The sequence below is a fragment of the Cervus canadensis genome, chromosome 32 (assembly GCF_019320065.1).
Source record: "Cervus canadensis isolate Bull #8, Minnesota chromosome 32, ASM1932006v1, whole genome shotgun sequence".
Classification (NCBI taxonomy): Eukaryota; Metazoa; Chordata; class Mammalia; order Artiodactyla; family Cervidae; genus Cervus; species Cervus canadensis.
The window spans coordinates 15519359-15546704 of NC_057417.1; the positions used below are offsets into that span (position 1 = coordinate 15519359).

Here is a 27346-nt window from a genome sequence, read left to right on the forward strand (position 1 = left end):
AAGTCGGTGATGCTATCCAACCATCTCATCCTCTGTCGTCCCCTTCTCCTCCAGCTTTCAATCTTTCCCAGCATCAGGGTCTTTTCTAAGGAGTTAGTTCTTCAAAAATACATAGGCCCCAAAGCTAAGACAACCTCAACCTCTCCCTCCTCCCTTTTGTAAACATCTGTATTTTCCCGGTCCTTACCACCATCATTCTGTTCCTCTAGGACAAGGATCCTCTCCAGTTTTCAGGGGTAGCTGTTCCATCTCTTTGTCCACTGTATTTCCTCACTTCTCCCCAGCGGCCTTGCTACAGCAGTAAATTCTCTACCTTCTGAACTTTCATCTTCACCTTCTTTCTCCCCATATGATGATGTCTTATCATCTAAAAATAAAAATCCAACAAATCCCTTTTCTTAACACTACCTTTGCCTCAAATTCATGATCATATCACTCTCCATTCAAACTTCTAGAAAAGTACATGTGGTATACATTTTTTTAAACCACTGCATTGAACACTTTTGGGGCTTCCCAGGTGGCGCTAGTGGTAAAGAATCCACCCGTCAATGTAGGAGACATAAGAGATGTGAGTTCATTCTGGGGGTTGGGAAGATCCCCTCTGGGAGGACATGGCAACCCACTCCAGTATTCTTGCCTGGAGAATCCCATGGACAGAGGAGTCTGACAGGCTACAGTCCATGGGGTCGCAAAGAGTCGGACACGACTGAAGAGACTTAGCATGCACACATGCATCGAACAGTTTATTTTTAAAATTATTTATTTAAGAATTTATTTGACTATTCTGGGTCTTAGTTGTGGTATGCTGGATCTTTGATCTTCATTGCAATGTGTGCGATCTCTAGCTGTGGCATGTGGGGTCTAGTTCCCTGACCAGGGATCAAACATAGGCCCCCTGCATTGGGAGCATGGAGTCTTAGCCCCTTGACCACCAAAGAAGTCCCATGTGGCATGCATTTTAAAGATGTTTTTATTTGGAGATAGTTACAGATGAACATGTGTTGTAAGAAATAATACAGAGAGATACATATGCTTTTGTCCATTTTCCTTCAGTATTTCTACTGTATACATCCTGTATAATTGTGGCACAATATCACATATAGTCAGATGTCACCAGTGTTACATAAAGCATCATGTGATTTATCACGTGTTTAGGTTTTTGTGAACACCACCACAGTCAAGATAAAGGACAATTTCATCACTATAAGGACTTATGCTATTTTTTATGGCCACAACCTCTCTTCCTCCTTCTCCCTTACCCTGGAAACCACTAGTACATTCCATCCAACTTGTATATATCAACATTTTTAAAAAAATAGTAGTATTCCTATTCCATGATATGGATGTACTGTAGTTAACAACTTGCCCATGTCTGATTGTTTCCAATTTCTTGCTATTATAAAGTTGCTTTGAATATTTGTGTATAGGTTTGTGTGTGAACGAGTTTTTACTTAGCTAAGATAAATATCCAAGAGTGCAGTGCAGTTGCTAATTTCATACAACAAGCACCTATTTACTTTTATCTGTCTATCTATCTGGGCTTCCCAGGTGGCACAGTGGTAAAGAATCTGCCTGCCGATGCAGGAGATAGAGGAGATTCGGGTTTGATCCCTGGATCAGGAAGATCCACTGGAGGAGGAAATGGCAACCCACTCCAGTGTTCTTGCTGAGAGAATCCCATGGACAGAGGAGCTTGGCGGGCTGCAGTCCATAGGGTTAAAAAAAGTCAGACATGACTGAGTAACGGAGCATACACTGACTATCTATCTATCATCTATCACTGTATTTTATCATAAAAAAAACACTACATAAAACTCACAGTTTTAACCATTTTTAAGTGTATAGTTCAGTAGTGCTAAGTATATTCACATTTGATGTGCAGCAGATCTCCAGAACTTTTCATCTTGTGAATCTGAAGCCATATCCCGTAAACAACTCTGCTTTCTCTCCTGGTAACTACTGCCTACTTCATATATATATGAATTTGACTCTGTTTGGGTACCTCATTTAAAGTGGAATCATACAGTATTGGTCTTCTCTCTCATTGGCTTGTTTCACTTACCATAATGCCCTCAAGGTTCATCCATGTTATAACTTGAGTCAGAATTTTCTTCCTTTTTATAAAATTAAAAAAAAATTGTTTTCATTTTTATTTGGCTGTGCTGGGTCTTAGTTACACCATGTGGGGGTCTTTTAGTTGTGGCATGCAGGATCTAGTTTTCTGACCAGAGACTGAATTCAGGCCCCCTGCACTGGGGGCATGGAGTCTTACCCACTGGACCACCAGGGAAGTCCCAGAATTTTCTTTTTGTTAAGGCTGTATAATATTCCATTGTATATATATTCTACACTTTCTTTATTCATTCATCCACTAATGGATAGTTGGGTTGCTTCCACTTCTTGGCTCTTGTAAATACTAGTGCTATTAATGTGAGTATACAAGTATCTCTGAGACACTTCTTTTACTTCCATTGGCTATATACTTAGAAGTAGGGTTGTTGGATTGTAGGATAACTCTATTTTTAGTTTTTTTTTTCAGCAACCTCCATGCTGTTATCCATAGCAGCTGCACCATTTTACAATCCCACCAACAGTGTATGAGGGTTCCAATTTCTTCACATCCTCACCAGCACTTGGTCTTTTCTATTTTTTTGGTTTTATTTTGTTTTTAAAAATAGTTTCCATCCTAACTGGGTGAGGTAATAGCTCATTGTGGGTTTGATTTGCATTTGTCTAATGATTAGAGATGTTGAGCATCTTTTCATATGCCCACTGGCCATTTGTATATCGATTTTAGAGAAATGTATATTCAAGTTCTTTGCCCACTTTTAAATTGGGTTATTTTGTTATTTGTTGTTGAGTTACAGTGTTTTTTAAAAATATTTTCTGGATATTGTTAAATATATGACTTGCAAATATATTCTCTTTCTCTGTAGATTGTCTTTTTATTCTATTAGTTGTGCCCTTTGAGGCACAAAAGTTTTAAAATTTGGTATAGTCCCAAGCATATCTTATTTTGTAAGAAGCCACATACCCTTTTCCAGCATGGCTGTTGTTGTTCAGTTGCCTGTGCATGTCCAACTCTTTGCAATCCCCTGGCCTGCAGTATGCCAGGCATCCCTGTCCCTCACCATCTCTGAGAGTTTGCCCAAGTTCTTGTTCCTTGCATCTGTGATGCCATCCAGCCATCTCATCCTCTGATGCCCTCTTCTTCTTCTGCCCTTAATCTTCCCCAGCATCAGGAACTTTTCCAATGAATTGTCTGTTCACATCAGATGACCAAAATACTGGAGCTTCAGCTTCAGCATCAGTCCTTCCAGTGAATACTCAGGGTTGATTTTCCTTAAGACTGACGGGTTTGATCTCCTTGCTGTCCAAGGGACTTTCAGGATTCTTCTCCAGCACTACAGTTTGAAGGCATCAATTCTTTGGTGCTCTGCCTTCTTTATGGTCCAGCTCTCATAACCATATGTGACCACTGGGAAGACCATAACCTTGACTATACAGACCTTTGTCTTCAGAGTAATGTCTCTGCTTTTCAACACACAGTCTAGGTTTGTCATTGCTTTCCTGCCAAGAAGCAACCATCTTCTGATTTCATGGCTGCTGTCACTGTCTGCAGTGATTTTGGAGCCCATGAAGAGGAAATCTGTCACTACTTCCACCTTTTCCCCTCCTCTTTGCCATGAATAATGGGGCCAGATGCCATGATCTTAGTTTCTTTTCATATTTAGCCTTAAGCTGGCTCTTTCACTTTCCTCCTTTACCCTCATCAAGAGGCTCTTTAGTTCTCTTTGCTTTCTGCCATTAGAGTGGTATCATGGCTGTACCAATTTACATTCCCACCAACAATATATGAGTGATCTTGTTTCTCTGAATTCTTACCAACCATTGCTAGTAGCACTGTTTTTCAATTTTAGTCATTCTGATGAGTATGTGGTAATGTATTTTTGTGGTTTTAATTTGCATTTTCCTAATGGTTAATGGTGCTGAACATATTTTCATGTGCTTATTTGTGATGTGAAATGGCTGTTCATGTCTTTTACCCACTTTCTAATTTTTTTATTGTTGAGTTTTGAGAGTTTTTAATATATTCTAGATACCTGTCCTTTATGGGTTACAGATATTTTCTCCAGTCTGTAGCTTATCTTTTCATCCTCTTAACAGGGGCTTTCACAAAGAAAACATTTTTTAATCTTTACGATTAAATCTCCAATTTATCATTTTTTTGTTGGCTTTGGTGTCATATTTAAGAACTCTATTATACTTTCCCCCTTTTTTCTTCTTTTAGAGAATCATTGCTCTCTTTCTTTCATAAAAGTGTTCTGTGTGGTTTGGTGGAAGGGAAGCTAACAAGGGTATGGCCAATGAGAACACTCTATCTCCTGGGCCAGAGTGATTGGTTCAAGGGTGGTCAGGTCTCCCAAACTGGGCCATTAAAAGCCCTTCCAGTGTCTTTCACATGGGCCAGTTGGGAAGGATGTTCTCTACTTCTCCACGTGGACAAAGATTTTTCTGAAAAGAAGAGAAGCAAAACTGAGAAATGGAGAGAAAAGGACACAGTGTTTAAGTCATGTAGTGTTTTTTTTGTTTTTGTTTTTTTTAGATTTTTATTATTTATTTATGGATGCTCTGGGTCTTCATTGCAGTGTATGGTCTTCTCATTGTGGTGGTTTGTCTTGCTGCTTGGAGCAAGGGCTCTAGGCTCAAGGGCTCAGTAATTGTGGCACATGGGCTTAGTTGTTCCATGGCCTGTGGAATCTTCTGGGACCAGGGGTCAACTCTGTGTCCCTTACATTGATAGGTGGATCCTTAACCACTGGACCACCAGGGAAGGCCTCAGTCATGCAGTTTAAACGCCTGAATCCAGGTATGCCTTAGTCATACCTTTTGATATTTCTGTGATTGGAGAGATATCAACTCAATGGTAAGAGCCACCCCACCAAGTCTCCACTCTCTCACTAAGCTGGCTTAAATTAGGTTTACAAGGCACACAATAAAAAAATTCTAGGTAATACAGCATTTTGTTTTTATCATTCCTCTTTCCTCTTTTTTATTTTACCCTTTAATTGATAGGATTTCTTTTTTTATCATATCACAACTCTGCAACTGCTCTTGCTAAGGTGACTAGTGACAAAAATTTTACAGTCTCTGTTTCTAAGCTCTTTGTCATATTTACCATTAAGTAAATGTCAAATTTACTTGCTTCCTGATATTCCCATAGCATCTTTCTCTTCTTTTCTTTTTTATATTCCTTAGAATTGGCCAAATGTTAGGTTCCACACATCAGAGACCATGAGAGGCATCATTACACGTTGTATCTTTACATGGAGCTAAAACCTCCATGGGCTTCCCAGGTGGCGCTAGTGGTAAAGAACCCACCTGCCAATGCAGGAGACATAGGAGACTTGGGTTCCATCCGTGGGTGAGCAAGATCTTGTGGAGGAGGAAAGGGCAACCCACTCTAGTATTCTTGCCTGGAGAATCTCGTGGACAGAGGATCCTGGCGGGCTACAGTTCATGGGATCGCAAAGAGTCGAGAATGACTGAAGCAAGCACATCCTTTCACATCCTCTACATTTTATGTTGTTTAGTTACTAAGTCATGCCTGACTCTTTGTGACCTCATGGACTATAGCCCACCAGGCTCCTCTCTGTCCGTGGAATTCTCCAGGCAAGAACACTGGAGTGGGTTGCCATTTCCTTCTCCAGGGGATCTTCCCAACCTAGGGATCGAACTCGTGTCTGCTGCAGGCAGGCAGATTCTTTATCACCAGAGAAGCCCCTACATTTTATACCCTCTCCTTAACTATGCATGTGTGTATTTGTAATTTTGAACCCCAGATCTGGGCTTTGTTTGTAATTTTCTGGACTCAACATTATCTTAAGGATGCTTAAGTTTGATTTTTGGATAATCCCCCCCCACCCTGCCCCCCGCCACAACTGGCTCATATTAGGCATACAATCAGCCAGAACTCCTTCACAGAAATTTTTTTATATCCAGCCAGCTTGAGCAGTCTGGCTATGGGCAAAACCATCTTTGGTTGTCTGGGAACTATCATGCCCAACACGTCAACTGATATAAAACAATAATATATTACTGAGTCAACTGTCTTAAACAGAAAGGAAAGTTAATTATCTTTCATAACCAGGACTTTCAGGGTAGCGTCTCCACAGGATTAATAAAGTCATTGGTTCAGCATCATCATTGAGAATCCTTCCCATCTTCTCATTTACCATCTGCAGGCTAGCACCTCTCATGGTCCCAAGATGACTAGAGTTCAGGCATCACTGTGCTAGAATACAAAAATGCTCTCTCATTTGTATCTACACCTATCAAGATACATACATACACACGTATGTATATATATAGTCCTTGTCTCCATCTAATTAGGGCTTAATCATGTGACTTGCTTTGGTCAATGGGACAATAGCAATGAGACACAAAAGAAGACTCTTGAAAAGTGCTTGCACGTTGAGTTTTTGTTGTTTTCTCTTTTGTTGCGCTTTGGGACCTGAGACACTATTTAATGACTAGCTTGCTGGTGGAATAGAAATGAGCCACCCCAACCCCTCCAGCTGACTCCCTGTAGACCAACCAGCTTGGCAATTGTCAGACATGTGAGTGAGGCCATTCTAGACCATCTAGCGCCAGCTGAGGAAGCCCAGACCACAGGAACCACCTGGCCAACCCACAAAATCATGAGAAATAATAAATGATTCTATATTAAGTCACTAGATTTGGGGGGTGGTTAGTTACGCAGCACAAGCTAATTGATTAATGACATGCAGACATAACAACACGCAGTAACAGGTGAGTGCCCATCTTGACACCGTGTCTGTTTTTAGTGAGGAATGTTTCATTTTGAATCATTGGCTAGAACCTCATCTGTCTATTCCTAAACCCACCCCTTGCAACGGGAATAGAATTACTATGATTGTCTTGGAAACACACAGGGGCCATGCAGAGAAGAGCAGATTATCCCCAAAATGGGACTCTGCCAAAAAATAGAAACCTTCTGTCTTTTTGGCAGAGTGCTCCATGGAGGATGGACCCTGAGGGGGCACTGGGTTTTTCGTGTGCATCCAGTAAGCATCTACCACAGGTGGGCTCCTGAAATTGCATTTTCTGAATCTTCTCATTCTCCCCACCTTCAACTATGGCTGATCAGACTAGGGGTGCACTGAGGCAGAAAGGTGAATCCATGAGAGTCTCTATGTATTTGGAATTGTATTAGTGTCTATGGAGGTAGGAAATGTACCAGATATGTTAGTGGGTTACGAGGAGGTTGTATCTCACAACAGTGGGGCGGGGTGTAGAGAGACAGAGCGGGAATTGAGTTACTGTTTTTCCATTTTCTAGATCCAATCTTTCCTGGGTCTTGGCTAGCTTTCTGTTCTTGGCTTCATGAAACACTGCCATAATTCTTATAACTAATTTCCCCTTCATTTGCTTGAGCTAGGCCTAATGAGCTTCTGTCACTCACAATAAAAGTGTTTTTAACTCACTGTTCTTATGAAAAGGTGCCCAACCTTCCTCATAATAAGATAAATGCAAAAGGAAATTACACTCAGATACCATTTATCACTTATCAGATTGGCAAAAAGAGAATAGCCTAACGACTTTATTGGTAAGGCTGTGGGCAAACAGGCACTGTCTTCACGACTGGTTCAAGTACACAACAGTGTAGCCCCCACAGAGAGTGAGCTGGCAGCAACCATCAACCTTGAAAATGCATTTACCCTTTGACCTAGTGATCCACTGAGGTGGGGAGAACATGGTGCATGTATAGTTTCATTTGGAGAAGTAAAGGTCTGGAAATAACCCAAATATAACCCACAAAGGACTGGTTAAACTATCCCAGTACAAGCTCACATGGAATACAATGAAGCTGTAAAAATTAATGAAATTCTCTATGCTGTAATATGGAAAAGCTTTTAGATAGACTGCCTAAAAAAAGTGCAGAATATTATACATATTATACCTTTGGTGTCAGAAAGAGGAGAAAGGAGAATATCTAAGAATATGTATTCTCATTTAAAAATATTTAGATGGGTAAATTTAATAAAGAAATATGGAAAGATGAACAGAAAGTAAGAAAGGAATAAACCTGGTTACTTCTAGGGGCTAGAAAAAATGGCTGAGGAGGATATATCATCTTGGCTTTTGCAAATGTGAACACATTACTGAAAATGAGCATAAGCAAAAAATCATTTTCCAATTAAAATATTCTATCACTCTATTCTATTCTGTTGTCTGAAGAATTCAGGGTGGTAGGAAGAAAACATGCTAGATTGATACCTGACTACTTGTTCATAAAAACACTTAAATCGGAAATGTACTAATGAAAATCCAAAAACAGAGAAGATGTGCAAGAAATATCCCTTTCACCAAATAGCTTCTGGGGTGCTTCCTACATTTGGCACTATGACTGCTTGTTGAAATCTTACCTCTCCAGGCTGCACTGCGTCCAGAAGCCCGATTTTTATGGATATGGGTATTTCTGCTCCACCAGCCAAAGATTAAGCTGACCAGCCAAGCATATAAAAGAATTGCCAGACAAAGAAAGATGTTATATTAAAGATTTCTTTCCAACCTGCAGGGATCAGGTGGCCTCATAGAGAAACGACAAAATCTATTTTCTCTTCCTAGTATATTCTTGCTGTTGGCACTCTCATTATAGGAGAGGCTAAGTAAAGATTGCTTGCGGGGTGTTGGGTATTGAGCTGGCATCCTCTTAGAAGTGTGGGTAGCAGGTTGTGTGAGCCCAGGGAGCCGAGTCTCAGTGAGTGCCTGGTAGCGTGGCCTCTGGGGTCAGATGGAGGTGTTGGAACACAGCTCTGCCACGTGGTGACTGAGTGATCCTTGCACACACTCGAATTCTTTGTGCCTCTGTTTCAGTGAAAGGGGGATAAAAAAATTCTCTCTCTGTGATTATCAGGAGGATTAAGGGAGTTAACCTATAAAAAATAGTTTAGAAGAACGCTTAGCACATATGAAGTTCCCGATAAATGCTAGTACTAAAACAAAAGAGTAGTGATAATTTTGTTATAATATGACTTCAGGCTAAATAGCAGAGTTGGCAGGTACGTAAAACATTGCCATCTCCCACACCCTCCACTCCCGACCAGTTCGGTGCAATCTTACTGAAGAAAGATTGAGGAGAGGTCTCTGGACACCAATTCTCAGTCCTCTAAGATCATAAAAACAGTTTCAGGGGCTATAATGTGGCAAGCACTGTGCTCAGCTCTGAGGAGGATAAACTGACAAGCCAGGACTTGCCTCTACCCTCCTAGAGGTCCTAGGCTATATGCGGAGACGGACGAGTTAAACAGATGACCCAATCCAGGGTAAGTGCAATTGATTAGATCAATTCAAAATGCGAGGGGACACAGGGAGGAGCAACTAATTTAAACTCAAGGAACTTGGAAAGATTTCTTAGAGACGGGGATGGGTAGCAAATGATGCTGTCATCTCATACACCACCACTATACCAAATGATGAAACAACTCTCCCTCTCCTAGAAACAATGATAACTAAGTAATGATGTAATAATAATTATGAAATGCAGCTATACTTCACAAAATTAATTAAAAATTCTAGAATTTGAGGTACAAAAAGCACAAAGGTAAACTTCAGTGGTGGTGAGGCTGCCAGAGAACATATGTTTTAATACTTCCATGCCACTGATTAATGAACTTCTCTATACTTTGCTTGCAAATTAAAAAAAAATATATAATCATTATGATATAGAAAATTAATTATGATTATGAAATAATAATGATAATAATTAAACATATTTATGACTTTAAAATAGTTTATTTATTTATTTGTTTTGGCTGCACTGGGTCTCAGCTGCTATTCACAGGCTTTCTCTAGTGGTGGTGAGCAGGCGCCACTCCTAATTGTGGTGCATGGGCTTCTCACTGTGGTGGCTTCTCTCGTGTGGAGCACAGGCTCTAGGACGTACAGGCTTCAGTAATTGTGTTGCACAGGCTTAGTTGCCTGGTGGCATGTGGAATCTTCCCAGAGTAGGAGTGGAACCAGTGTCCCTGGCACTGGCAGGCAGATTCTTAACCACTGGACCACCAGGGGAGTCCCCATATCTCTGCCCCTTCCAAGCTCTTGACACCATTAGCTCATTCAATCCTAACAACTTCTTTGTGGGTCTACCCTGAACCTACTTGATTCAGCCTCACTTATCTCACCCTGATCCTGGAAAAGACATCCTACCTTGGTTTAAAAGGTTGATGTTTTCTTCATCATGGGTTTTTTTTGCATTAGTTTCAATTTTTAATTGTATTACATTGAACTATTATTGATTTGCTTACTGATTGATTGGTGCCCCTTAAATCTGGGACTCAAGTTGAGTGTGTCACGCTCCTCACCCTAGTCCTCGTCCTGCTGAGAAATGATGAGTGAGGAAGGCTTAGGGCAGAAGTGTCTATTCCATCCACTTCAAGTTCTCTGTGCAGAAGGTGTTTCCAGTTCCTTCTTTTCAGACGGCATCATGGGAGGAAAGAGAAAGCACCTCCTATTCAGACTTAGTCTCTTGCATCTTGATTCTCCAAATGGGGACCCTGCCATGACGTTTCATGTTGCTTTCACATGACCCCAAATCCCACTCAATCTCAAAATGAGAGTCATTCCTGATTTAACTAGGTATCAATTATTCTGGAAACACCAAAGAGAAAGCTTCCATTAGGTCCCAGTGGGTTGTTAGCAGTTGGCACTAGTGGTAAAGAACCCACCTCCCAGTTCAGGAGACATAAGAGATGTGGGTTCAGTCCCTGGGTTGGGAAGATACCGTGGAGGAGGGCATGAAAACCCACTCCAGTATTCTTGCCTGGGAAATCCCATGGACAGAGGAGCCTGCTGGGCTACAGTCCACAGGGTTGCTAAGAGGTGGACACGACTGAAGTCACTGAGTATGCATGCACAGGCTTCTTTTAGCAAAGAATGAGCTGGCCTCTGACTTTCTTCCTTCAAACCTTGAATGAGGAGGGTGGCAGGGCTGGAACCCTCCAAGAGCAAGTCTGTCCTGGGAGCTGAGCTGCCATGACTGTGCTATCAGTTCTGGGAGAACTGGAGGACTGTAATGGGAACAGTGCCTGTGGTCTGCATGTTTGTGCCCTCATGGCTTCATTTTCTCAGTTTCCTCTTCTAGAATTTAGCAAACCAAACAAGAACTTTCTCTGACCTAATACTGAGTCTAAGTGTGCTGCGTTCATTATTACGGAGCATTTACCCACAATTACTTCCTGTTCAAGCTCCTGTTTGTTGCTATGTTCTGAGAACCCACCTAGACACTGGAGGCTCTGAAAGAAGTGAAGGGGAAACTGGAGACAGCCTCCTCCCTGAAGGACTCCTCAACCGAGAGAGTGGAGTATGTACAGACCATATGACGTTATAGCTGCAACCAGCACCAGCTGTTTGGAGTCAGGCCAAAGGACTTAAAATAACTGGTTGTAGAAATCCCACTTTGGTTATTTATCCAAGACACATACAAGAGTGTTCCCGGTGGAGTTTTCTGAAGTAGTCCCCAACTGGAAATAATCCAAATGGCCATTGACATTGACTAGATAAGCACATTGTATTCAAGCAGAACAATGGGGACTTCCCACGTGTCTCAGTGGTAAAGAATCCTCCTGCCAATGCAGGAGATGGAGGAGATGCAGGTTCTATCCCTGGGTTGGAAAGATCCCCTGAAGGAGGAAATGGCAACCCATTCCAGTATTCTCGCCTGGGAAATCCCATGGACAGAGGAGCCTGATGGGCTACAGTCCATGGGGTTGCAAAAAGTTGGACAGGACTTAGCAGCTGAGCACCATGCAGAACAAAAAAAAAGAGAATGAACACTGACATATATATACATAAAAAGCACAGATGAGTCTCACAGATGTTATATACAGTGATAAAAAATTGGAAACGGTATTGTTCCCATTTATTTGCAATTGAAGAATAGGTGAGGCTAATCTTTGATCTCAGTCTTAAAAAGGAAGGAAATTCTGACATATGGCACAGCATGGATGGACCTTGAGAACATTATGCTAAGTGAAATCAGTCAATACTACAAATTGAGTGCTTGTGTCCCTGCTGGAGCAGATTCGTCTTTTGAAGCCCTAATTCCCAGTGAGATGGTAGGTGGAGACGGCACCTTTGGAAGCTAATCAGGTCGAGGTGAATTTGTGAGAGTGTGGGCCCCACGATGGGACTAATACCCTTATAAAAAGAAGAAGAGACACAGATTCCCCCTTCCCTCCCTCTCTCCACCCCTCCTCCCCTCTCCTCTCTGCATGCACCACGGAAAGGGCACGTGAGGACATAACCAGCAAGACAGCTCCCACAAAAACCTGATTATGCTGACATCCTTATCTTAAATTTCTAGTCTCCAGAATCATGAGAAATAAATGTTCGTTTTTAAGCTACTCAGTTTAGGATAGTTGTTAGCAACCCGAACTAAGACCACCAGTCACAAAAAGATATATACTACATAATTCAACTTGAATTATTCAACGTGAATTACTCAGAATAGTGAAATTCATAGAGACAGAAAGTAGGAAGATGTTTGTCAGTGACTGGGGGGTAGGGGGATGGAGTGTGGTTTAATGGGAATAGAGTTTCAGTTTTCAAGATGAAAAGAATTCTGGAGATGGGTTGTGAGTGTAGTTAACATCACTGAACCGTACACTTAGAGACAGTTTATCAAAACCACAATGAGCTATCACCTTACACCTGCTAGAATGGTTGTCATCAAAAAGACGAGGGATAGCAAGCATTGGTGAGGATGTGGAGAAAAGGAAACACTTGTGCATTGTTGGTGGGAATGTAAATTGGTGCATCTACTATGCAAAACAGTATGGAGATTCCTCAAATAATTAAAATTAAAATTACTCTGTGATCCAGCAATCCCACTACTGGAAATATATCTGGAGGAAATGACATCATTACCTCAAAGATATGTCTATACCCCCACGTTCATTGCAGCATTATTTATGATAGACAAGACACGAAAACAACCAAAGTGTCTTCAGTGGGTGAATGGATAAAGAAAATGTGGTATATATACACCCACACACGTGTATATCTACATACACATCCATACACATGCATATATATATATATATCATACATACGTGCATACAAAGGAATATTATTCAGCCACAAACAGAAGGAAGTTCTGCCATTTGTGACAACTTGATGAATCTCAAGGGTATCAGGGTAAATGTAATGTCAGGCAGAGAAAGATGAGTACTGTGTGATCTCATCTTTGTGTAGAATCTTAAAAAAAACTAAACTCATAGAAACAGAGACCAAATTGGTGGCTGCCAGAGGCAGGGGTGAGGGTGGGCAGAACGGGTGAAGGTGGTCAAAAGGCACAAACTTTCAGTTCAATACTAAATAAGTTATGGGGATGTAATGTTCACCCAGGAAACTGTAGTTACCAACCCTGTATTGTGTTTTTGAAAGTTGCTAAGAGAGTAGATCTTAAAAGTTCTTATCACAATGAAGAAACAAACTATGTGAAGGGAATGATGTTAACTATTACTGTGGAGGTCATTTTACAGCATATCCATATATCAGATAATTATGTTGTACACCCTAAAATAATATAATTTATATGTCAATTGTATCTCAATAAAGCTGGGGAAAAAGAAGCAGTTAAGATGGTGAATTTTATGTTATATATATACCAATTCATAAAAATAAATAGACCTAATTTATGATGAGAGAAGTCAGATAGTTCCTCTTCCTGAAGGGATGTTTCCTGAGAAAAGAGGAAAGTTTTCTGGGGAGCTAGAACTTTTCTGTATTTGATGGTGGAACTTAGATCTCGATATATGTAAAAGCATATACTGCTATAGGCTTAAAATCAATGCACCTTGTAGTATATATGTTTTACTGCAACAAAACGTTTCATTCTTTTTTTTTTTTTTTTAAAGGAGTTTGTTATCTTTTCTGGTAGAATCTTCCTATACAGAAGTGTCCTCCCCTTACCAGATATGAATATGTTTTGCTATTTTTTAATATATACCTTGTTTTTAAAAAATTCCTCATTTCCTGTATTACTATCTTTTTGTTTAGCTGACTTTTCGTATGGAGTTATTTTAATTTCATTCTTATTTTATTTTGTGTATATTCTATAATGATTTTCTTTGTGGTGACTATATGGAATGTCCTCAGAGCAGCTATCGTGGTTACACCATGGACTCTGGGGACTTCTCTGGGGGTCCAGTGGCTAAAACTCTGTGCTCCCAATACAGGGGACCCAGGTTTGATCCCTGGTCAGGGAACTAGATCCCACATACTATAATTAAAAGTTCGCATGTCACAACTAAAATATCAGGCAAGCCCCAACTTAGACATGGCACAGCTGAAAAAAAAAAAGCATGGACCCCGGAGTGAGGAGACCTGGACTTGAGTCTTAGTTCTGCTGGTTTATAACATGGAGCTGAGCCTTGGAAGAGTTCCTTAATCTCTCTGTACCTTAATATTCTCATCTGTATACAGCACAGGAATCACTCAGTGGAGACACCAATGCGTGTGAAGCATTTAGCACAGGATCTGAGTCAGTGTTAGTGTCTAATCGATATTATGCAGGTCAGGAGGTCAGGGAGCAACAGTTAGAACTGGACATGGAACAATAGACTGGTTCCTAATAGGAAAAGGAGTACGTCAAGGCTGTCTATTGTCACCCTGTTTATTTAACTTATATGCAGAGTACATCATGAGAAATGCTGGGCTGGAAGAAGCACAAGCTGGAATCAAGATTGCTGGGAGAAATATCAATAACCTCAGAAATGCAGACGACACCACCCTTATGGCAGAAAGTGAAGAAAAACTAAATAGCTTCTTGATGAAAGTGAAAGAGGAGAGTGAAAAAGTTGGTTTAAAGCTCAACATTCAGAAAACTAAGATCATGGCATCTGGTCCCATCACTTCATGGGAAATAGATGGGGAGACAGTGGAAACAGTGGCTGACTTAATTTTTCTGGGCTCCAAAATCACTGTGGATGGTGACTGCAGCCATGAAATTAAAAGACGCTTACTCCTTGGAAGGAAAGTTATGACCAACCTAGATGGCATATTAAAAAGCAGAGACATTACTTGGTCAACAAATGTCTGCCTAGTCAAGGCTATGATTTTTCCAGTGGTCATGTATGGATGTGAGAGTTGGACTTATAAAGAAATCTGAGCGCAGAGGAATTGATGCTTTTGAACTGTGGTGTTGGAGAAGACTCTTGAGAGTCCCTTGGACTGCAAGGAGATCCAACCAGTCCATCCTGAAGGAGATCAGTCCTGGGTGTTCATTGGAAGGACTGATGCTGAAGCTGAAACTCCAATACTTTGGCCACCTGATGCAAAGAGCTGACTCATTGGAAAAGACCCTGATGCTGGAAAGGATTTGGGGCAGGAGAAGAAGGGGACAACAGAGGATGAGATGGTTGGATGGCATCACCGACTTGATGGACATGAGTGTGAGTAAACTCTGGGAGTTGGTGATGGACAAGGAGGTCTGGCGTGCTGCGGTCCGTGGGGTGGCAAAGAGTCGGACACGACTGAGCGACTGAACTGAACTGAATCGATATTAGGGTTTTTTCCCCCATTCACTTATTTTTATTGTGGACAAGAATACAAAACATGAAATTTGCAATTTTAACCCCTATTTGAAGTGGACAGTTTAGTGTCATCAAGAACATTTTTCTTGTTGTTCAGCCATCAACACCATCCAACTCTAGAACATCTTCACCTTTTCAAACTGAAATTCTGTATCCATTAATCCTTTTACTTCCCCCTTCAGTTTTTTAATGTGGTAAATAACATGCAACACAAATTTTAACATCTTAATCATTTTGTGTAGAGTTAAGTGGTATAAAGTATATTTTGTATCATTGTTCAACTATCCCACCATCTAGCTCCAAAATTCTTTTCATTTTGCAGAAGTGAACCTCAATATCTCATTAAACAATAAGCCCCGGTTCTTCCCAGCTTTACTGTTCTACTTTCTGTCTCTGCGATTTTGACTACTTTAGATACCTCATGCAAGTTGAATCACACAGTTGTCTTTTTGTAACTGGCTTATTTCACTCAGCATAATGTTCTCCAAGTTTATCCATGTTGTAGCATATGTTAGAATTTCCTTTCTTTTTAAGGATGAATGATATTCCATTATATTATAAAAACATACCACATTTTCTTTCTTTCTTTCTTTTTTTAAAAAATATTTATTTATTTATTTTACTTTTTGGCTGTGGTGGGTCTTTGTTGCTGCTGGAGGGCTTTCTCTAGTCGTGGTGAGCAGGGGTTGGGGGATGGGGTGGGAGGGGGCTACTCTTCCTCCTGGTGCGGGGGTTTCTCTTTGCTTCTCTTGCTGCGGAACACGGGCTCTGGGTGGGCAGGCTTCAGCAGTTGCAGTGTGTGGAGTCGGTAGCTGCAACTCTCAGGCTTAGTTGCCCTGTGGCATGTGGGATCTTCCCAGACTAGGGATCGAACTGGTGCCCCCTGCATTGCAAGGCAGATCCTTAACCACTGGACCACCAGGGAAGCCCTATACCACATTTTCTTAACCGTTTATCTGTCCCTGGACACTTGGGTTGCTTATGCACTTTGGCTACTGTGAGTAATGCTGCTATGACATCTGTGTAAAAATCTCTCTTTAAGATCCTGCTTTCACCATCTTTTCCTCTTCAATCTGTTTTTGTCTTTGGATCTAAATTGATTCTCTTGTAGATAGCTTATAATGAGAACATATCATTTTTGATCCATTCTGCCAATATCTGTCTTTTGATTGAGTATTTTACCCTTAAATGAATTAGTGATAAAGAAGGACTTACTTGTGTTATTTTGCTATTTTTTTCTATATGCCTTACAGCTTTTTTATTCCTCATTTTCAATAGTGCTGTTTCTGTGTGTGTGCGTGTTTAGCTTTTTGTAGTGGACCATTTTGATTTTATTCCTATTTCCTCTTGTGTGTATTCTATAACTATTTTCTTTGTGGTTACTATGGGGATTACATTTAACATCCTAAAGTTAAAACACTCTAATTTTAATTTGTACTAGCTTAACTTCAACAATATACAAGACTGCTTTTACACAATTCTGGTCCCTTCTCTTACTTATCGATACCACAAAAATGACATTTCTTTACATTGTGTGTCCAAAAACATAAACTAATAATGTTTTCCATGATATATTAGTCTCTTAAATTATGTAGAAAATAAAATGTGGAGTTACAAAACAAAGTTACAATAATACTAGCTTTAGGCTAATCATTCTTTTGTAAAAAATTGTGTGTTACCCTCTTAAATCATGTAGAAAACAGAAAGTGGAGTTGTAAACCATTGCTGCAGTAACACTAGCTCTTAAACTAGTCATTTGTTTACCTTTACTGAAATCTCTATTTCTTCATATGGCTTTGAACTACCTTCTAGTATCCTTTCATTTCAATCTATATGACTCCCTTCAGCAATTCTTGCAGGGCACATCTAATGGTTAAGAAAAAGTCCCTAAATTGTTGTTTTTCTAAGAATGTGTGAATTTTTCCCTCAAAGTTTGAAGGACAATTTTGTCAGTTAGTATTCTTGGTTGACAGTTTTTTTTTTTTTTTCCTTTTTGCATTTTGAATGTAGTCCACTGTTTTCTGGCTTCCAAAACTTTCTGATGAGAAATCTTATCGAAGATCATTTGTATGTGATGAGTCACTTCTCTTTTGTTCCTTTCAAGATTCTCTCTTTACCTTTGTTTTATGACAGCTTGATTATAACCTGGTGCAGTGGGAATCTCTATGAGTTTATCCTACTTAGTGTTATTTGAGCTTCTTGGATGTTTTTACTCATGTCTTTCATCAAACTTGGGATGTTTTTTTACCACTATTTCTTCAAATAACTTTTCTGCCTTTTCTGTCTCTCTTTTCCTTCTGAAATTCCCACAGAATATATCTTGATTTCTTGATTGTATCCTTTAGGTTCTGTTCACTTTTCTTCAATGTTTTTTCTTTCTGTTCTTCAATAATTTCAATTGTTCTATCTTCAAGTTCACTGATTCTTTTGTCTGTCTACTCAAATCCGCCTTTGAATCCCTCTAGTGAACTTTTCATTTCAGTTTCTGTGCTTTTCAGCTCTACAATCTCTTCCTGGTTCCTTTTCTTTTTTCTCCTAGAACTTGTGGAATTTTAATGAAATATTTTAGTCTAGAAAAAAAATTTTTTTTCATGTATTCAATTATTGTTTATTTGTCTTTAAGTAAATATTGATTTCTTTTTTTTCTTTCTGGTTTCTTTTGAAGTTTTTTTTTCTCTTTTTCTTGATATTTACATTTTGTTCATCCAACATTTTCTTGACTTTCTCTATGTCTTCCTTTAGTTCTTTGATTATATTTAAGATGCTTGTTTTATAGTCTTTGTCTAGTAGGTTCTACATGTAGTCTTTCACTGGGATGGTTTCTGTTGGTTCACGTTTTTCTTTTGAATGGGCCATACTTTCCTGTTTTGTAATATTAGCTTTTAATCATTAATAATAATTCCCTGGTGGCTCAGATGGTGAAGAAGCTGCCTGCAATGCAGGAGACCTGGGTTCGATCCATGGGTCAGGAATATCCCCTGGAGAAGGGAATGGCAACCCACTCCAGTATTCTTGCCTCGAGAATCCCATGGACAGAGGAGCCTGGCAGGCTATAGTCCATGGGGTTGCAAAGAGTCAGACATGAACGAGTGACTAAACACACACAATCATTAATAGCAGCAGTCCTAGAATGATCATGACTTAACTTTTTAAAATTTCTGCTTCCTTGTATGCGAGATGGGAATTGTGACATATTATTAACTCAGCAAATATTTTTTGAGCTCTTCCTAGGTGGCTCCCAATTTCTTTGATATTCTTTGAGACTTGGAGTCTCCACTTGAATCTAGGCTTTGTGGTTATTTGATGAACAGCATATATAAAAAATGACACTGTGGCAGTTTCCAGATCAGGCTTTAAGGAGCTATCATCTACTTTCTATCTCTCAGGACACTCACTCTTGGAATTCAACCACTGTGTTCTGAGGAAGCTCAAGCTGCTGATGAGAGGCTCACATAAAGAAAAACCAAGTTCCCTGACTCAAAGCCCTGGGTGACCTCTCAACTAAAATTCAGCACCAATCTATCAGCCGTGTGAGTGAGCATCTTGAAAGCAGATCCTTCATCCTCGATGCCTTCAAGGCATCACTACTGATGTCACAAAGGATAGAGATGAGCTTTTATTTATATTTATATTTTCTACTTAAATTTTTAAATTTACTTTTAAAAATCTATTCTTTAGATGGGACTTCCCTGGTGGTCCAGTGGTTAACACTCTGCACTTCCAGTGCAGGGGGTGAGGGCGCAAGTCCTGGTTGTGGAACTAACATCCCTTGCGCTGCACAGTGTGGCCAAAATTAAAAAAAAAATCCATTCTTTAGAATAGAGCTGTCCAAAAAATATAATGTGAGGCACATACATAATTTTATATTTTTTTAGAAGCCACATTAAACAAGTGAGAATAAGCAGGTAAAATTAATTTTAGAGAGAAATTTTATTTAACCCAATATATTCAAAATATGTTTTCAATGTGCAATGAAGATGAAAATTATTTTTGAGGTATTTTATATTCTTGTTCATGCTAGGTATGTAATATTTTGGGGTGTATTTTACACTTGCAATTACATCTCAGTTGAGACTAGCTACATTCCATATGTGCTAATTGACTACTGTACTGTGAGAATATAGCCTTCTAATGAAAGAATGGGAAGGCAAACTGTATCCCTGCCGCTATTTACAGTTGAGGAAAGCAAGACCCAGAGGGAGGAAGTGACTTGCCCAGGGGTATGCACTGTTGTGGATTGAATGGTCACCCCCTCAAAGATATGTCCATGTCTTTTTTCGGCTATTCCAGGTCATAGTTATGCTATGTGGGATCTAGTTTCCTGACTAGGGATTGAACGCAGACTTCCTGCATTGCAAGTATGTAGTTTTAACCACTAAACCACCAGAGGAATCCCATATATGTCCATGCCTTAATTCCTTTTGTAAAACAGTCTTTGCAAATGGAATTAAGTTAATGATCTTGAGATGAAGACACTATTACAGATTATCTGGGCATGCCCTAAATCCAATGGCCAGTGTCCTTGAAAGAGATACACAAAGAAGATCAGACAAACCAAAGAGAAGACTGGTACACAGAGAGAAATTGATGTGAAGACGTAGGCAGCAATGGGGGTGATGTGCCCATAAGCCAAGGAAAATAAGGAAAGCTGACAGCCACCAGAACTTGGAGGAGGCAAGGAAAGATTCTTTTCTAAAACCTCCAGAGGGAGTAGGACCTGCAGACACCTTGATTTCAGTCTTCTGGACTTCAGAATTGTGAAAGAATAAGTTTCTGTTCTTTTAGGCACTTAGTTTTGCAGTAATTTGTTATGGCAGCCACGGGAAACTAAACAGCAAGTTTGAGGTGTGGACTTGAAAGCTCCTGGATTTCATTCCCAGCCGGAGCAATCTGCTTTCTTATTGCCTCTGAAATCTTTCAAGTGGCCAGCATTCATTCTTTTACAAGCAGAGTGGACCACATGACCTAGAGGGCCCATGCCCATTATAAAGCGAGCCACTGCCCTTTCGCTTTCATGTTATCATCCTTTGCTTCATCTACTCAAGTAACTTCAGCTGCCCTCCCTGTTTCTACTCCCTCCACCTTCAGTTTTTTTTATGCATAGTATCCAGGGTAATCTTTAAAAAAAAAACAACAAAAAACAAAACCCCCCCCCACAAACTTCAAATATATCAGGCCAGTTCTCTGCTCTCAATCCTCCAGTGGCTTCCCATTCACTGGAGTGAAGTCCAAATTCCCTACCACACATCTACAAGGCCCTGCTATTTTATGGACCTTGCTTGTACCTGTTCACTCCAGCCACAGAGAACTTGCTGCTTCTCCAACATGTTGAGCACACTCCTTCTCCAGGCCTGTTACATTTGCTGTTTTCTCTGCCCTGGAACATTCTCTACCCTCATAGTCCCACGGCTCATCCCCTCATTTTATTCAGGTCTTTGCTCAGATGTTCTGTTTTCATAAAGGATCTCCCTGGTTGCTGTCACTGTTTATTCTTTTACCATGCTTTATTTTTCTTTACAGGATGAATCCCCATGCCACTCAGTATAGATTTATTAGTTCCTTAGGTTTTTGTTCGTCTTCACCTTTGGCTCTATGAGAGCAGGGACTTTTGTCTTATTTAACAGTGTGCAGAACAACACTTAACATATTCAATAAATTCAATCCTGAATGAGTGAACAAATGAATGAGGACGTAGAAGCATGCAGGCTCCATGTAATCATAACTTTTTCCCTAGAGAAGTCAGAATCTGGATATATAGGTGAAGTTCTACCAATGTGAACCAAAAAGTATATGTTCACTGGGATGGCTAAAAGAATGTATCCAAGGCCACCTGTTTGAGACCCCTGCCCTATAGGATCCGGGCCCGCTGGGAACTGTGTTCCCCATCTTCAGATAGTGCAGCCCTTTCAGGAATTGAGTGGTTCTTCAGGATCTACCAACTTTTGCCTCTTTAGGCCCAGGCCCCATGAGGTCCTGTTTGTTGTTATAGACCAAAATCATCCAGAACTCTTCATTCAAAAGGCAGGATGTGGGCTGCAAGCTTCCAGCTCATCAGTTCAAAGAAAACCTACTTCAGCAGCAATGTCTCCTGGGATGTTTTTGCAAGCCTCCCTGGAAGATGCTGGGGCCTCTTAAAGGACTAATAATAGACAGGCACGTCCAGTTTCCCAAACATGTCAAACTTAAAAGTGAAGGCTATTTTTTCCTTGTTACCTTTGAATTACTACGTAGGGAAAGGACATTCCATTATGACAGTCATCGCTCTCCACATGCCACTTAATAACGATTTAAGACTCAGCAGCTTCCAGGCAAAATCATCCTAGGAGGACCCGAGCTTCATTAGGCAGAAGTTCAGCGTAACTGGTTCAACTCCATCCTGCCCTCCTTCAGCCCTTTGTCACCAGTACGCTTTGTACTTCAGCAGGTTTAACCACCACTCAACAACAATGTGACTTGGGTGTCGCTCTTAATCACTCTGAGCCTTCCTGTCTTTATCCATCATGAAAGTTCCTAAACTGACACGGGGTTACCAAGAGGGCTGAGTAAGACAGTGCAAGTATCTGTGACACTCACCTAGCACCTGATGTTTATTATTATTGAACACTTACTGGACACGGGTCGGGGTAAAGGGGTAATGTCCTTTAAGTTTTCATTCATTCATTTATTCACACAATTAACACTTTCAACCAATATTTATTGAGCTCTGAGGAGGTGTCAGGCACAGAGCTTGGTGCAAGGTGACATAATGGTGAGCAGAGCTTGCTCTCAGAGCCTAGGTCTAGTGCAGGAGTTCACAGTCTAATGCACTGTGTTCCCAGAGTGTGGAGCATGGTGGGTAAGTGTTCAAAGGCAGTGCATGGATGCTGTTGTTTAGTCACTAAGTTGTGTCAGACTCTTTGCGATCCCGTGGCCTGTAACCCACCTGTCTCCTCTGTCCATGGGACTTCCCAGGCCATTTGCTTCTTGGATGGGGCACTAAATCACACTGCATTACTCGTGTAGATAATTATCACTCTTCGCTTGCCTTTCTATCTTTCAGATTCCATCCAGGGGAGAGTCCCAGTTGGATGTTAGTGTGTCTTTGACATCTCTCTAACATTTGGTAATCTCCCTTAAACAAAAGAAAGCCTCAGGCGTAGGTGTTTTGGGCAAGTGGCAGCATCTGGAGAGATTTTCATAGTATGTATACCTCTTGCTATTCAAACTCAGAAACTAGATAAATATTTTTTCCCTAGATGGTGCACAAATATGACCAGCATTTGTGAAGATGGGTCAGGAGTGAAAGTTGGGGAAACACTGGCCTCTTAAATTGCTTCCAACCCCCTCCCCACCTATAAACATTTTTTTCTTGGTGTATAGCTGATTTACAATGTCGTATTGTTTCAGGTGTACAATAAAGTGAATCAGGTTTACATATATACATATCCACAACAGGTATATATATACATATCCACTCTTTTTTTTTTTTTTTTTCTTTTTTAAGATTCTTTTCTCCTATAGGACTTCCTTGGTGGCTCAGTGGTAAAGAATCCACCTGCAATGCAGACGGTGTGCGTTCGATCCCTGGGTCCGGAAGATCCCCTGGAGGAGGAAATGGCAACCCACTCCAGCATTCTTGTCTGGGAAATCCCATGGACAGAGGAGCCTGGCAGGCTACAGTCCATGGGATTGTAAAGAGTCAGACACAACTGAGACTAAACAACAATAGTCCATTACAGAGTACTGAGTAGATCTCCCTGTGCTACACTGTATGTCCTTATTCGTTATCTATTTTATATACAGTAGTTACATATGTCAAGCCCAAGCTCCCAATTTATTCCTCCCTCCACCTCCCCACTCCCTTTAATGGCCCCACTTTCAAGTTGACAGAAACTGAGTCTCCTTGTGGAGGGGATGGACAGAAAGTAGGGAGTTTTCTTCTAAACGATCAGGCGAGCAAAGTCAAGAATTGTCTTCGTGGTCGAGTTAGACGTGTATGTATAAAATAATGATTGCTCCTCCCTTCCCTCTGCAGTACGTGTGTGCGTCTGTGTGTGTAAGTGTGTGGAGCCACAGGCCTTTCTGAATGAGTGACAGCGGGAGCCCGTCCCTCCAGGAGCCGCGTGCAGAGTGACCAATGGCACAGATAGGCTGTGGATGGGTACCAGTCTCTGCAGAAGCCCTGTTGGAAACCGTCGCACCCACCCCTTCCACTCCCCACCGCTCCCCCGTTTCCTCCACCCCCACCCCACCCCACCCCAGCTCCATCAGTCTTTTTCCGCTCTCGGTTCCCCCGGGCGCACCCAAGGTGCTTATCGCCTTCTTGCAATCCAGGCCGAGGACAGGGTCGGGGGTGCGGGGCGCGGGGGAACCGAGGCTCAGATCTGGCGGTTCCAGACTGCGGTCCCCGGTGCCGCCGCAGCGCTGCGGCTGAGAACGCTTCGCTGGGAGGCCGGCAGCCTCGGGGTGCTAATATGTAAAGCAGCTGGCGGCGCTGGGCGGGGCCTGGAAGCGATGCAAATAAGGGAGGCGGGGTCTGCCCGGGGCTCCGCCCCCCTCCCCCGCAGCTGGGGCCAGCGGTGCCAAGCGCAGCTGGACGAACGGCGGCAGCTGGGCGAGTGACAGCTCCAGCTCCGCGCGCCGCGGCCGCCAGAGCCGGCGCAGAGGAAGCGCCCGCGGCCCCGGGCGCCTAAGCGGCCGCCTCCTCCCGCGCCTCCCGGGCCCGCAACCCGCGGTCCCGCGGCCCCGGGCCGGCACTTCTCGGGCTCCGGCTCCCCGCGCGCAAGATGGCTGACCCGGCCGTGGGGCCGCCGCCGAGCGAGGGCGAGGAGAGCACCGTGCGCTTCGCCCGCAAAGGCGCCCTCCGGCAGAAGAACGTGCACGAGGTGAAGAACCACAAATTCACCGCCCGCTTCTTCAAGCAGCCCACCTTCTGCAGCCACTGCACCGACTTCATCTGGTGAGAGCGCGCCGGCGCAGGGCACCTTCTCGGGGCCCCGAGGGCAGCGCCGCGCGCGCGGGGACCCTTGTCCGCGCCCCCCCACTCCGCCCTGAGCCTCCGAGGGAGGAGAAGCCCCGCATCCCCGGAGCTCCCCGCTGCGGACCCTGCTGCCCTGGACTCCCCGGTGGACGGTGCTGCGGCTTCCCGCTCCCCCGGGTCCCAGACGGCCGACCGCGGGGTGCCTTCTGCCCTGTCTCCCTCCCAGCCGCCTCGGAGCGCCCTGGGGCCGCGGCGCGGACGGCTGTCCCTCCCCGGGAGGGCAGCGTCTCGAGTGCCCTTTCGCACGGGGTTCCCTGTCCCTCCGCCTCCTTCCGGGCTGGAGGCACCCTCACCCGCTTCCCTCCTTTCCGGGGGCAGCGCCCTGAGTGTCCTCTCTCTATCTCCCTGCGGGCACAGGGCATCCTTTCCTCCTCCTCCGTGTCTCCGAGGGCAGCGCCCTGTGTTATCTCTTTACTGCTCCTCCCTGCGGGCCCGGGTTCTCCTTTCCACTCCTCGGTTCCCTGGTGCAGGTCACTGCGGGAACCCTCCGGCCCCCCGTCCCTCTAGGCATGGGGAGTCCTCTCTTCCCTCCCTGTCCTCCCAGGAACACCACCGCCGCGGGGGCTCTGCCAGTCTCCCTCCGGATGCGTCTTTTTCTTTTTTCTTTCTCCGAGGGTACGAGGGCATCTCTGTGGGCAGATCTCCTGCCTGCCCTCCGCCCCCACCACGACGGAAACGCTCCCCCGACCCCGCCACCTGGTGGTCGCAACCTCCTCTCTTCTGCCTTTTGAGGGGAGATGGAGGTTACCGCTGAACTCCTACCTTCCCCCTCCCTCTCAAAGGCGGAAGACTCTTGGGCACCCGCCTGTGGCTGGGAGGTTGCACCTGGGCCAGAGGGGCAGGGGGAAGTGGGGTGACTGCGGGGGAACTAACCGGCGGCTGGGCCCCTCGGGGTGTCTGACATGCCTCTTTCTACCTTTGCAGGGGCTTCGGGAAGCAAGGATTCCAGTGCCAAGGTAGGCTGTGGGGTTCTGGCCCATTTGTGCAAAGAGAAGGTAAAAAAAGACTTCCTAGAAGTGACTGAATTAGGCAGAGAGTGAAGGCACCATGCTGTCAGAGTGACCTCGCATACTAGAAATTCATCACAGAAAAGTCTTATTAATACAAGGGGTTCTGTATGAGGGGCAGAGATGCTCCATCCAGGAAGGGCTGGTGAGAGGCCCAGCTGGCCAAGGAAGTGTATCCACCCTTTCTCCCTGCCTGCAGCTATCCGAAGAGTGAACCTGTCCTGCCTGCTCAGTTGCTAGATAGGTGCACGCATGCGTGCTAAGTCACTTCAGTCATATCCAACTCCTTGCGACCCCATGGACTGTACCCCACCAGGCTCCTCTGTCCATGGGATTCTCCAGGCAAGAACACTGGAATGGGTTGCCTCCAGGGGATCTTCCCGACCCAAGGATCGAACCTGCGTTTCTTACCTTTCCTCCACTGGCAGGCAGGTTCTTGACCACTAGCGCCTCCTGGGAAGCCCTTCCCCACCAATTCCTGCTCTCATGTGTTTCCACTTCCCTTGCCCCACGGAGGTCTCTACAGGTGGCCTCTTCCTCTGCAGATGGTGTATCCCCTAGAAAGGCGACTGTGATTGTCCCCTGGGCTTCTGCCCCCTCTGAAGAAGTGGTTCCAGATGGAGTGCTTCTCAGATCCTGGTTTAAATTGCACTTTCTCTCTTCCGGCTAGGTACAGGAAGACTCCAAGTGACTGTTTACCTGGGTCCTTGCATCTGGCCTGAGATCCTTGACCCTAGCCAGGGATGCCCAGCCTAGGGGTGACTCGGCTGTCGCTGGTTGCAGATTCTCTCTCCAGATGCCAAACCACCTGTAGTCTTGTTTAGCCTTTAGGGTGTCAAACATTTTTTAAATTTGATGTCAACATTTTAGAACTGAAGATTTCACAAACGTATCTGACTTTGCAGCTTCAAGTTTGCTGACTGTTGGTCCCACTTTCTTTTTAGAACTACCACTTGGAGCTGAGAGCAGCTGTTTTCATAGGCAGGGTGCACTCACCATTTTGTCTCAATCGATCGCCACCGGGCCTGCTTCACCCAGTTTTGGCCCCTGTAAGGCATTCGAATTTCAACCTCTGGTCTGGAAAGTGCCCATTTTTAGACCAGCTATGGCTGAGTTTGGTGAGAAATGTCACATTTCTGGGGAGTGTCTTAGGAACAAGTTGATTGCCCCGATAAGCTGGGCAGAGATCAGGGGAAGAAAGCATTTGAATATTAAAGAGTCTGAGATGTGACTTAGCACTGACGGTTTAGTTGTAGCACCTCCACCCTCCAGAGAAAGTAAAGTGATCCCCGGTGAGTGTGGGTGGCGTTGTCAGTTGTACAGAATGCTTGCAGCGAGGCACTGCTTTCTTCTGAGACTTTTATGTCCTCTAACCTGAGATCTGAGCAGAGCCCGCTCAGCTGGTGAGTGTCATAGACCCCCATCCCCATCCTCCTTTACCAGGATTTGGAGCCCCAGTTTTACACACTGCATGAGAGGACTTCCCACATCCCTTTAAACGGCAACATTTTGGTCCTGGTGCAAACTGTTGGATTGTTTTCTAGAACGTTAACCCCTCGAGCAGAATGCCAGTGGTGTCTTAGCCCAGGAACACGTGGATCTTTGAGGTTACCTCTCACTTTCATGAACCAGTTTCTGTCTTTGTGTCTTGCTGAGGTCCGGGGTGATTTTTGAACATTTTTATGCGGCTTTTCTATCCC

At 43.2% G+C, this 27346-nt stretch overlaps 1 protein-coding gene across 2 annotated transcripts in view; it reads left to right on the forward strand.

The window, feature by feature from the left end:
- Positions 1 to 24033: 24033 nt before the first annotated feature.
- PRKCB (protein kinase C beta) overlaps positions 24034 to 27346 on the forward strand; it is a 359602-nt gene continuing 356289 nt past the window's right edge. The window contains exons 1-2 of one of the 2 annotated variants that reach the window (XM_043455595.1): positions 24034 to 24558; positions 25564 to 25595. In XM_043455595.1, the coding sequence (XP_043311530.1) occupies positions 24386 to 24558; positions 25564 to 25595 (205 nt within the window). In that variant the 5' untranslated portion in view covers positions 24034 to 24385. The remainder of the gene's footprint in view (positions 24559 to 25563; positions 25596 to 27346) is intronic. The other variant, XM_043455596.1, reaches the window with a different exon arrangement.